Genomic DNA, 11,882 nt, shown 5'->3' on the forward strand with positions numbered 1-11,882 from the left:
CACCCGTCTATCTTTTCATTAACTTTATACTCTCTGTAGAAACCAGCAGAATACTTGGCACAACAGTAGGGGCTGACAAATTCTGGATTAGCAAGAAACCTTTCTAAAGTAGCTGAAAATAGGAGTAAGATACCTTATTAAAAGCAGGGAAAAGTTTGCCCAATGAGACCCCAGCCTCATCCCCCAACTTGTGTCTGAGAACAGAGGCTGCCAGACCTGCATCCACCAAACAGAAGATTCCTCTCTGAGGAAATTGGGTGATCCAAGGGAAAAAAAAAATGCTATAAATCGTGACATATGAGAATTCCACAATGAAATGGTAGGTTCAGATCATTCTACTGTGAGAGGCTCCAGTCAACAGTACCTGCCCCTCGTACAGAGGATATAAGCCACCAAATAAGGAATAAATTTGGAAAGAAGAAAACAAGAAATTAAAGAAACAGTGCATTCAACACAGAAAAGAGATCAAGTGAATTCTCACAATGATGGCAAATGGAAGCCCACAGATGATGGCTACACAACAGGTGTAGAGAACAAGCAGTCCAGATGGAACGCAACATAGCAAGAGGCTGTCTTCAACAAGAACAACCAAAAGAAAATGGCTAGCATTCATTTTTTAGTGTGTGTGTAGGGGTGTGTGTGTGTGTTTTTACATATATATATGTGTATATATATATATGTGTGTGTATATATATATATATATGTGTGTGTATATATATATGTGTGTGTGTATATATATATATGTGTATATATATATATGTGTATATATATATATATATATATAACATTTTTACTGCACTGAGTGGTTTTAAAGCTCTGTCCAACAGCTTGCAATTACATTTGTGACAGACATACGGAAAACTAAACCAAACAAAAATGTGAAATAAATAATTATAAACATAGTATAGTGATTCAGATGTGAATAGTACTGTATTTAAATAGGTTAATAAGGTAAACACAAAATATTCAACAAAAAAATTGCTAGGGAGGGATGCATACTTTTTCCTTTTTTTTTTGAGACGGAATCTTACTCTGTCGCCCAGGCTGGAGTGCAGTGGTATGATCTCGGCTCACTGCATGCAACGTCTGCCTCCCTGGTTCAAGTGATTCTCCTGCCTCAGCCTCCTGAGTAGCTGAGAGAACAGGTGCCCGCCACCACACCCAGCTAATTTTTGTATTTTTAGTAGAGACATACATGGGATTCTCATATGTCACCACCATGTTGGTCAGGCTGGTCTGGAACTCCTGACTTCAGGTGATCCACTGCCTCAGCCTCCCAAAGTGCTGGGATTACAGGTGTAAGCCACCGTGCCCGGCCTCCTTTTTTCTTCTTTTGAGCAACATGCTACATTACTTATGGCAACCATATTTTCCAGACGAAAAACTGGAACCTATAGATTGACATGAGTTTTCTTCCTCTGGTAAGTAAATTTATTTGAAACAGTCTATAAAAATATAAATGGAAGATCACCCATACTGAGAAATAAAATCAATTAGAAGTGTCCTTGTAAAGCTGGAGTCTATGATACCCAAATGCATGAGTCAAAATTCTTCAAGAGTTTTTGACAGTAATAGCCATAATAAAGAAGAAATATCCAGAATCCTTCAATTCAGGAGCAAGCAGTAGTTCTCAAAGTGGATTCCATGGACTAGCAGTATGAACATCACATGGAAATTTGTTACATATGCAAATGTTGAGGCCCGCACCTACTGAATCCCACACTGTGGGGTAGTCTGTACTTTAACAAACTCTTCAGATGATTCAGATGGACACTAAAGTTGACAACCACAGGTAGAGAACATGGGGGTAGGAAAGGAAACTGCTGTCGTTAATGTGGTTATGGAAGTATTCCTCATTTAGAATACTGGACTTTATTGAATCAATACTATATAATTTCTAAGAAAGAAAAACTCATCACTTTACATCTTATCACTACTTTTAAGTGTGATAGCACCATATCTGTTTATTTATACACAAGTATCACTGGAAGGATACACATGGAGCTGATAACCTGTAGGTTACTAGAGAAGGCTGGGAGACAGGAGTAGGAGGAAGGCTTTGGCTGAAACTTCAAATGTTGCTGAAAGAATGTGCAGCAACTAGAACTTTCACGTATTACCAATAGGAGATTAAAATGGTACAATTGCGTTGGGAGACTGTTGGGCAGTTTCTTATAAAGTTAAAGACATACAACCCTATGACCCAGAAATTCCATTCCTAGGTATTTACACAAGAGAAATAAAAATATACTTTTATGAAAAGATTTGTAGATGAATGTTCACCGTAGGTTTATTCATAATAGCCCAAAGCTAGAAACAATCAATGTGTCCATCAAAGGAGAATGGCTATATTCATACAATGAAATACTATTAAGCAAGAAAAAGAATGAGCTATTGATACAAACATGGATGACTCTCAAAAAAAAGAATCAAGACACAAAAGAGTACATAATGTACATTCCATTTACATGAAGTTCCAGAACAGGCAAAAGTAATCCATGGTGACAAAAGGTTGCCTATAGCGAGTAGAGGGGTAGAATTGAATGGAAGAGGGCCCAAGGGAGCATTCTGGAATGATGGCAATATTCTGTATCATAATTGGGTCATTGGTTCTACATGTTGAAAATCATCAAATTGTACATTTATGATCTGTGCATTTCACTCTTTGTAAATTTTACTCTTCCCCATGCCCATTCCATAAAAGAAGGCAAAATCTACACATTTTCAGACAAAAACAAAAACTGAGAAAGTTCAATTCCAACAAACAGTCAGGAAAAGAAATTCTAGGACCGGATGCGGTGGCTCACACCTGTAATCTCAGCACTTTGGGAGGCCAAGGCGGGTGGATCACCTGAGGTCAGGAGTTTGAGACTAGCCTGGCCAACATGGTGAAATCCCATCTCTGGTAAAAATACAAAAATTAGCAAGGCATGGTGGCAGGCACCTGTAATTCCAGCTACTCTGGAGGCAGACTAGGGAGAATCGCTTGAACCCGGGAGGTGGAGGTTGCAGTGAGCTGAGATTGCACCACTGCACTCCAGCCTGGGTGACCAGAGTGAAACTCCATCTTCAAAAAAAAAAGAAAACAGAAATTCTAGATGATGTACTTTAGGCAGAAAAAGTGATCCCAGATGGAAAGGTGAAGCAGCAAGAATAAAGAAATAACTAGCAAACAAATGTTAAGCATATGAGGAACAAATATTAACTATGAAAAATAATGCTAACGATGATGACAATGGGTGTGTGTGTGTGTGCGCATTTGATTTCCATTCCACTTTGTATCTGATTCCAAATCCTTAACATGGCATGCCAGGCCTTGCCTGATCAGGCTGTCCTCTCCAGCCTCATCTGCTGACATTGTCCCTCTTGTTTTAGCACTCCAACCTTCATGTTCGTCTCCATCCCATCTTTTGCACATGTGGTTCTATTTACTCAGAAAGCTTTTTGCCCTACTATTCACCTGCTAACTCCTATTCATCCTTAGTTTCAATTTCTCTGATATTTTCTCCCTTCTCCACACCATGTAAAATTAATTAATTTTTAGAAACACTTCTTTTTTTTTGAGGCAGTCTTGCTCCGTTGCCCAGGCTGGAGTGCGGTGGCATAATCTCCGTTTACTGCAACCCCCACCTCCTGGGTTCAAGCAATTTCCCTGCCTCATTCTCTCAAGTAGCTGAGACTACAGGTTTACGCCACCATGCCTGGCTAATTTTTGTATTTTTAGTAGAGCAGGGTTTCACCATGTTGGCCAGGCCGGTCTCGAACTCCTGACCTCAGGTGATCCACCTGCATCAGCCTCCCAAAGTGCTGGGATTACAGGCGTGAGCCAGTGCGCCCAGCCTGTTATATATAATTTCATCTTACACTGTTTTCCTTAATAACACTCGTAAAACATTGATGTGTGATAATTTATTTAATGTTTCTCTCTCCCTCTTGGCTATAAAGTTGGTAAAGTCTATTGTATATCATTATACCTCATGCCTTGACCTACATGCCTGATACATAGTGTTCATCAAATATCTGTTAAGCAAATACAGAAATCAAGTACTTCAGAGGTCCACCTATAGGCTTTAACAAGAAAAGACAGAAGATGTGGAAATGAGAGCATAACAATTACAAGTTAATTTTGCACACATTCCATTCACATTCATCATCTTCCTGAGAAAAAGTCTCTTCTTTTAAATTATTTTATTTGTGTATTAGTAGCGGAAAAGTGGAAGGACCAAGTGTTTGTTATGAAAGAGATCTGTGTTTCAATCCCAGATCCACTACCTACTGGGAGAAGGTTCTTGAAGAAAGTAGAATCTCATATTCCTTATCTCTAAAATGGGCATAGTACTTCCTACTTTTGCAATAATGTTGTGATGATTACAGCTAAAGTATGAGAAAATCTAACCTGGTGCCCGGCATATAGTGCATATGCAGTTAAAGGCAGCTGTTATTTATTTAGGTTGACTCTTTCTCCCATAGGAGAATACTTTCACTAAAGCATCTTTATTCACGGCCATGATTGTTCATATTACTCTCTTTATTGCCCCAACATGTCTCACATGAGTCGAAGCCAGACATTTGAGTCCAGCCATGAGTTATAACAATGGGCTACAGAAATATTTACTCAACTTTCAGAAAAGTTTTATCAAAATGCTTATCTGTTTATGCTATGCCTTTCTCCCTGCATTTATCTCCAGACTTCTCCTACCTGCTCCGCATTCATTTATCCTCTTAAAACTTTGATACGATTGGCAAGCAGGCCAGAAGAAACAGAAGTTGTAAAGGAGTAACATCAATTGCCACAGAATTCAGCAGAACAACGGGTTTAGCAATTCAAATCAGCAATCTGACTTAAAGATTCAGTGCTGGAGTAGATAACCATGATAGACTGAGAAGTAGCTGTGTTCAACTGGTTTCGGCATGTCTCCAAATGCTGTAGAATACTTCTGAGACAGCAAGGGGATGGGGAGAATCAGCAGACTTAAATACTCTGCTCTGACTGATGTGAAATAATTATGCAAGATTCACCAAGTAAGTAACAGGGCCAGAATTCCAACCCAAAAGAATCCCATTTTCTATACCCCTGCTTACCCTAAATGATTTATTTACAAGGTCTCTTCCAACTCAAAGATTGTATTCCTATGTGATATATGAATTCCTAATTACCTATAAAAGAAATTATAGTTCCTTCTCCTCTTCTGTTCCTGGTGCAGAGCAGTCAACCACAGGCCACTACAGAAAATGTCTGTGGGGTGAGGGGGAATTTCACAGAGGTGCATGGTTGGCATGCTCGCCAGCATGGAGCACTGAGGGGAGGAGGGAGGTGCCATACCGAGATGTATCAGAAGGGTGCCCACTGGCAAGGGTACTGAGGAGGGGAGGAGAGCGTTGCATAGGGATGTTGCATAGAGAGTAGCAATATTCCCACTAGCATCCAAGGATGTGAAGAGCTGAAGTGGCAGAGGAGATGTCTGCGTGGTCAGGAAGTTAGTTACACTGAACACATAATTAAATGAACAAATAACTATATTAAGGATAATAAAAGTCAAATTTCGTCACTGTTAGAAAAGGTACTTATGGCTATAACGGAACTCAGCTGTTAGATTTGAATTGGAAAAAATCAGTACAAATTCATGATTTTTAAGTATATGTATTTACAGATTGATATAGAAATAGCTATAGATCTTTGTGTATACTTATGTGTGTATAGTACACATACACACACAAACACACATGCATATGCTTAACTCTGTTCACTGAGATGGCCCAAGAGTATATCGCAGTAACAATGAGCACACCAAGCACCCAAATTGTAGCATGTAAAAACCATTTTATACTAAATAGGACCAGCGCTCCTAGGAAAATGGCTGACTGCAGATAGCTGAGCCAAGCAAAATACAAGAGAAGCCTGGAACAACTTCTGCCAGAAATCGTTCAAAGAATGATGGGGACTTGTTACAAAGACTTAGGAACCTCCCTGAAAGGGCTGCCACTGGACAAACTGGGACAGTATGAGCAATAAAATATTTAATGACAGTAACTGATTACAACCTGTTGAATAAAGTGGGATTTTACAAGTCTATGCTGATATAAATAAACGACAGGAAAAGGAAAGCTCTTCTTACATAGAATGCTAACTAATAGAGATAGAAGTAAAACACAATAGTGGTGTTTGGTTCAGATAGAATTCATCAATGGATGCTAAAACTGAGGATGAAGACTTGATGAGAAATAGGATATTGGCATAATCTTACAATATGTCCCCCGAAAATACTATCAATTATAAAGAGAAAAAGGGTGATATTACAGAGAATAACCCTGGCAGACACCAAGGTGACCAAGTGATTAAGGTTATTACTGACAGTGTTGGGACAAGTCATCATCATGTGTCCCCTGGTGTGATGCATGGGAAGAACACAGCATCATTTCTGTGATTCCTGCCAAGAGAGTGTGACCTGAACACGGTCATCAAGAAAAATGAAACAAATCCAGAATGAGAAACATCATAGAATGTAAGGCCTGTCCTTCTTAAAATTGTCTGGGATAAGAAACACTGAGGAAATGTTACAGATTAGAAGAGACTGCAAAGACATGCCAAGTAAATGCAATATATGTTCCTAGATAGGTTCTTAGACCAGAAAAGGAAAAGGAGAAATTATTAGAACATTTATCAAAAAGTGGATGGTATCTGTGGATTGAATGGCATTGTTGTATCAGTGTCCATTCCCTAGGTTGGAGGGGTGTATGGTTGTTATGCAGGAACGTATTCCTGTTTTAGAAAAATACACACTAGAGTGTCTAAAGATGATGGGGCATTGTGTTTGCAGCTTGCTCTCAAGTGGTTCCGAAAAAGATTAAAGAAAATGGCAAAAAATGGTGATGGAACAATTGCAGAGAAAAGGTTAATGGTTGCAGAATCTGCATGAGAAGGATACTGGAGCTCTTTGTGCTGTACTTTCAACATTTCTGATGGTTTAAAATAATTTTAAAATAGGATGGGCGTGGTGCCTCACGCCTGTAATCCCAGCACTTTGGGAGGCCGAGGCAGGCGGATCATCTGAGGTTAGGAGTTCGAGACCAGCCTGGCCAACATGGTGAAACTCTGACTCTACTAAAAATACAAAAATTAGCTGGGCGTGGCGGCACATGCCTGTAACCCCAGCTACCCAGGAGGCTGAGGCAGGAGAATCGCTAGAACCTGGGAGGCAGAGGGTGCAGTGAGCTGAGATCCAGCCATTGACTCCAGCCTGGGTGACAGAGCAAGACCCCGTCTCAAAAGTAAATAAATAAATTATTTTTAAAATATACTATATTTATTCACTTCTTTGGTCCTTGGGTCCATGAAAAAGACTTTATAATGATCCCAGAATTAAAGAGTTGCAAAAAAGCACTAATGGCAAAAAAAAATACATGAAAGATTGAGAGAGATTACTAATACAGCTGCTGCTTAAACTATGCTTCTCCTCCTTTGCGTGTAGTACATAAAGGTTTGGGAAGTTTGTTCCTACACTGAGTGAGAGTCAGTTTCTGCTCAGCCTTAGTGGGTCCAGAAGTATCAGAATATGCCATTCTTAGTTACTCTGTTGCTTATGCATTGTTGTGGCTGCTACCACCAGGGGCATCTGTTATTCTGTATGTGCAAACTGCACTCTCCATACAGGCAGAGGAGACTCTAAACTCTTTCCTCTTTATTTCCTTCCTTCTTTTCCTTGCTTCAGTCAGGCTTTATTATAGGAAACAGAAATCATTCTCGATGTTTTAAGAAGAAAGAAGCTAATACAGGGGATTAGATGCTTACAAAATCTTTGGAAGAGCTGGAAGAGTAGATGCTAGGCTGGACTTCTAGAGGAGGGGTCCCCAACCTTAGGAACTGGCCACACAGCAGGAGGTAAGTGGCAGGCCAGTGAGCAAAGCTTCATCTGTATTTACAGCCACTCCTCATCGATCACACTACCTCCTGAGCTCCGCTGCCTGTCAGATCAGCAGCAGCATTAGAGTCTCATAGGAGCATGAACCCTACTGCGAACTGTCCATGCAAGGGATCTAGGTTGTGTGCCCCCTATAAGAATCTAATGCCTGATGATTTGTCACTATCTCCCTGTCCCCCATTACCGTCACCCACACATGGGACCATCTAGTTGCAGGAAAACAAGCTCAGGGCTCCCACTGATTCTACATTATGGTGAGTTGTATAATTATTTCATTATATATTACAATGTAATAATAATAGAAGTAGAGTGCACAATACATGTAATGCGCTTGAATCATCCTGAAACCACTAGACCTCATCCCCGGTCCATGGAAAAGCTATCTTCCATGAAACCGGTCCCCGGTGCCAAAATAGTTGGGGGCTGCAGTTCTTAGAAGATCAGAAACAGGGCAGAACCGACCCACTCTGGAAGTTACTACCTCTGCCCCAATCAGAAAGGTAGATGATCAGGAGCCATCACCAGAACTGATGACTTCAAGAATACAACCAATCTTGATGTCTGGAAGCCACCACTACCACTATTTCTGTGACTTCTTATCAATATGTACAAAGCAAGTTACCAGATACTGGAATACTTTTGAAGAAAAATTCGATGTTTACATGACTGTGCTTATCAGCAGAAAAAGCCAAAGAAACAAAACAATATGCTCCACCTCATTTCCACTCCCCAAATCTCAAGTAAGTGCACTTAACTGGGAAGCCTATTTTGGATCCAGACCATTAATTTCAAGGGAGTGTGGGAAACAGTGTTTAGTTTTCCCACCTCCACATCACTGGGAGGTGCATGGGAAGGAAATGGGAAGAGATGCTGAATTCCAGTCCCCGCATCTACCACACTGCTCTCCACTAAAGATCACTGCGTGTTATTCCCTACCGTTAATCTCAAGTGACTGTCAGAGCAAATCTGGTATAAATTATTACGCTTCCTCCTTGGTTTGTTAACACTTTAATGGCAAAATTCTGCACGTGTAGCCAGGGCGATCTCTTACTATAAGCCACTTATACGTGGAAGAAGAGTTAAAACTCACTGAAAAGTGAGAGGTGTTATGATCTACATTTTAGCATACTTCAGTGCTGATAGACACTGTGACTCGGACTATTCACTACATACTGATTAAATTACAATTCTTTCACTATCTTCTATCCCATTTCAAATTATTTTTCTCCCTGTTTTAGTTTCAAATTTAAAATAAGAATCCTCTCCTTTTGTTGTAATGAAAAAACACTTTACTTTTAATCAACAGCAGAGGGCTGCCTATTCCCAGACTAGCCCGTGAGTTTTAGAAGTGACAGAGTTGCAACGCTTTCTTCCTTTAACAAAAGGGGTGTATGTGTGTGGTGGGGGGAGGGTGGGAGTGTGGTTCCAATCCTTCTTTTACTTTTGTGATAGACCAGAAAATAAATGGCAAATGATAGTGAACAAACGGTAACCTCCACAAGAAAAAAAGTGACTTTTATCTTTCCCTCAGTTCGTGGCTGACACTATCTTTTTTCCCTCTCTATTCCTGGTGCCTAGCACAATGCATGGTAGAGAGGAAACAGTAAATTAATGTCTGTTGAATGAATAATCCAATTACAATGGAAGAAGTGGAAAATTCTTCATCATCATGTCTCTTATCTTCCTATCTCACTCCCTTCCTCAATGTGGACAAAATAGAGTGGGGATAGAAACAAATTAGACTCATGGAACTGACCGCTAGAACTCCCAGAATGTGCATGGGATAGGACCCATGCCATGAAACTTCCTAGATGTACAAATCCTTCAGCAAGTTCAGGAAATCCACATTTCAAAGGGTGGACTTTCTGGCCTTTAGCCCCAGTTCCTTACAGACCACCCACTAACTGCCACAGTTAGTTTTATTTCAACTGGGCAGAGGGGTAATGATTGAAAACAGAGAAATTACTAAAGTAGATAATTAAAAACACTGATCGTGTATCAAGAGGGAGAAAACAGATGGTGAATGATACCTTTGGCACTATTTTCTCTAAGATCAACTGGCTCTGTTGGAAGGCGGTGAGATGAGAAATCTGCAATTAGTAAGGCCTACCTGTGAATATAGCACGGAAAGAAAGTCCAAGGCCAGCCTGATTGGGTTGGACATCGGCTTGAAGTTATCTGCACTGGGCAATCTATGTAACAAGCAGGGAAATCTGACTGATAAGAAAGCGACCATAAGTGAAGTGCTGTATTATCTTCTGATCTCCTCTACAGAATAAAGGGGCCATTAGCTAGAATGTTATCTTTAGCTATAACACATTAACTGTTGTTTCTGAGGGAACTATGAGCCGCCATCATTTGTCCATCATCACTTTGTTTCTCTTCTGGCAGCAATAACTAGGAAATTAAATTCTAATCACATCACGTAAGCATTCTCAAAATACCGAAATAACTTGCCTGCATTAACAAATTGCCCACCCTTTATAAACAAAGAACTCTCAAGAGAAGTGTAAAACGTTTGACGACACCAAGTTACTAAGAGAAGGAACTATACAACTTAAGTATTACAATACTTAAGCAAGCAGTATAAATTAGATTGATGGATTTTCAGTTAATTGGGTCTAATCTTGATAACAGGTACATGTGGCGCTTAATCAGCCAACAAGAAGGCAAAAATTTGATTTTTTTCACCCGGAACCAGTCACTGTTAGACTATACACAGCCTTTTCATCTCGCACCTATTTGCATTTTTGAGACAATCTCCAAGACCACACAGAAGCCACATATCATTTACGACGGAACAACCTTTCCAAATGGTCTTACAATATTTTTAATAAGCATAGGCATAATCAGCATTAGTTATTTAGCTGAAAAGAGACAGCTTTGCCTTCTTCAAATCCCAGAGCTTAATCTAGTTTTCAAAGGGAACAGATATGGTAACTTCTTTATAAAGTATTTACATTTTTTTGGCTTTACTTTTTAACATCAACGATGACCGGTGAAAAAAAGCATGAACTTCTCACACTAGGCACTTGTTGCTAAAGAGGAGGAGGAAAATTTATGTTCCTGCTCTTCCATCCCTGTCTCTAGTTAGGGGATTAAAAAGGATTTCAGATAAAGGAGAAAAAAACCAAACGAGCGAATGACAATTCACTTGGAACTCTTCAGACCGCAGTCCGTAAAGTTAAGTCGGCCCGGCCTCCGCCAGAGCAAGCAAATCAACAACACGGATGCTGCGACCGTCTCCCCACGCCTGCGAGCTCCGCACACCCGGCGGGGGTGGCAGGAAAGGGGTGGCGCGGTGATGTGCGTCCCCCCACCGGCCGCCTAGACCCCTCCTCAACACTTCCTGAAGGAAACTGACAAGGAAGGCGGCGGCCGCTCCGGGAAGGGGCAGGTATGGACCCGACAAACTTGCTCTGTCCAGCGAGCCCCCAGCGCCCGCGCTCCCAGCCGCCCCCACAGTCCCCGCGGCGCCTCGCGCGCTCCCCGGGCTCGCGCCGAGGGAGGAGGGGCTGACAGCGGAGCCTCCGGTCGTGGCCGCCGCCACTACCTCCCCATGTCCTACTGCTGAATAACCCGAAGGGAAGCCCGCCCCGCAGCCCCGCGGTCCCCGCACCTCGTCCTCCAGGAGCCCGAACACCTCCACCGCGCAAGTTGCCATTTCCGAACGCTTCCAACAAACCGGACACGCTCGCCCCCGCCCAGGGCAGACAACTGTGGAGGAGGAGGAGGAGGAGGAGGAGGAGAAGCGGGAGGAGGCGGGGAAGAGTTGGAGGAAGAGGAGGAGGCGCTCCCCCAGCGACAGCAGCGCCTCCCCCGGCGAGCCGGCGCTAGCGGCACCCGGCAGCGCCGCGGGAAAAGGCCGGCGGGGCGCGCTCCTGGGGCTGAACGGGGGCGCGCGTGGCCGGGCTCGGGGAGTGGGGAGGGCGAGCGGCGGGGCTCGGGTGGGAGGAGCGCGCG

At 42.0% G+C, this 11,882-nt stretch overlaps 1 protein-coding gene across 1 annotated transcript in view; it reads right to left on the reverse strand.

Moving 5' to 3' along the window:
• Positions 1-11,748, reverse strand: part of NEDD4 (NEDD4 E3 ubiquitin protein ligase) — a 173,615-nt gene extending 161,867 nt beyond the window's left edge. The window contains exon 1 of the mRNA XM_030931102.1: positions 11,539-11,748. Coding sequence (XP_030786962.1) covers positions 11,539-11,583 — 45 coding nt within the window. The 5' untranslated portion in view covers positions 11,584-11,748. The remainder of the gene's footprint in view (positions 1-11,538) is intronic.
• Positions 11,749-11,882: the final 134 nt, after the last annotated feature.

Source organism: Rhinopithecus roxellana, chromosome 5 (assembly GCF_007565055.1).
Source record: "Rhinopithecus roxellana isolate Shanxi Qingling chromosome 5, ASM756505v1, whole genome shotgun sequence".
Taxonomy (NCBI): domain Eukaryota; kingdom Metazoa; phylum Chordata; class Mammalia; order Primates; family Cercopithecidae; genus Rhinopithecus; species Rhinopithecus roxellana.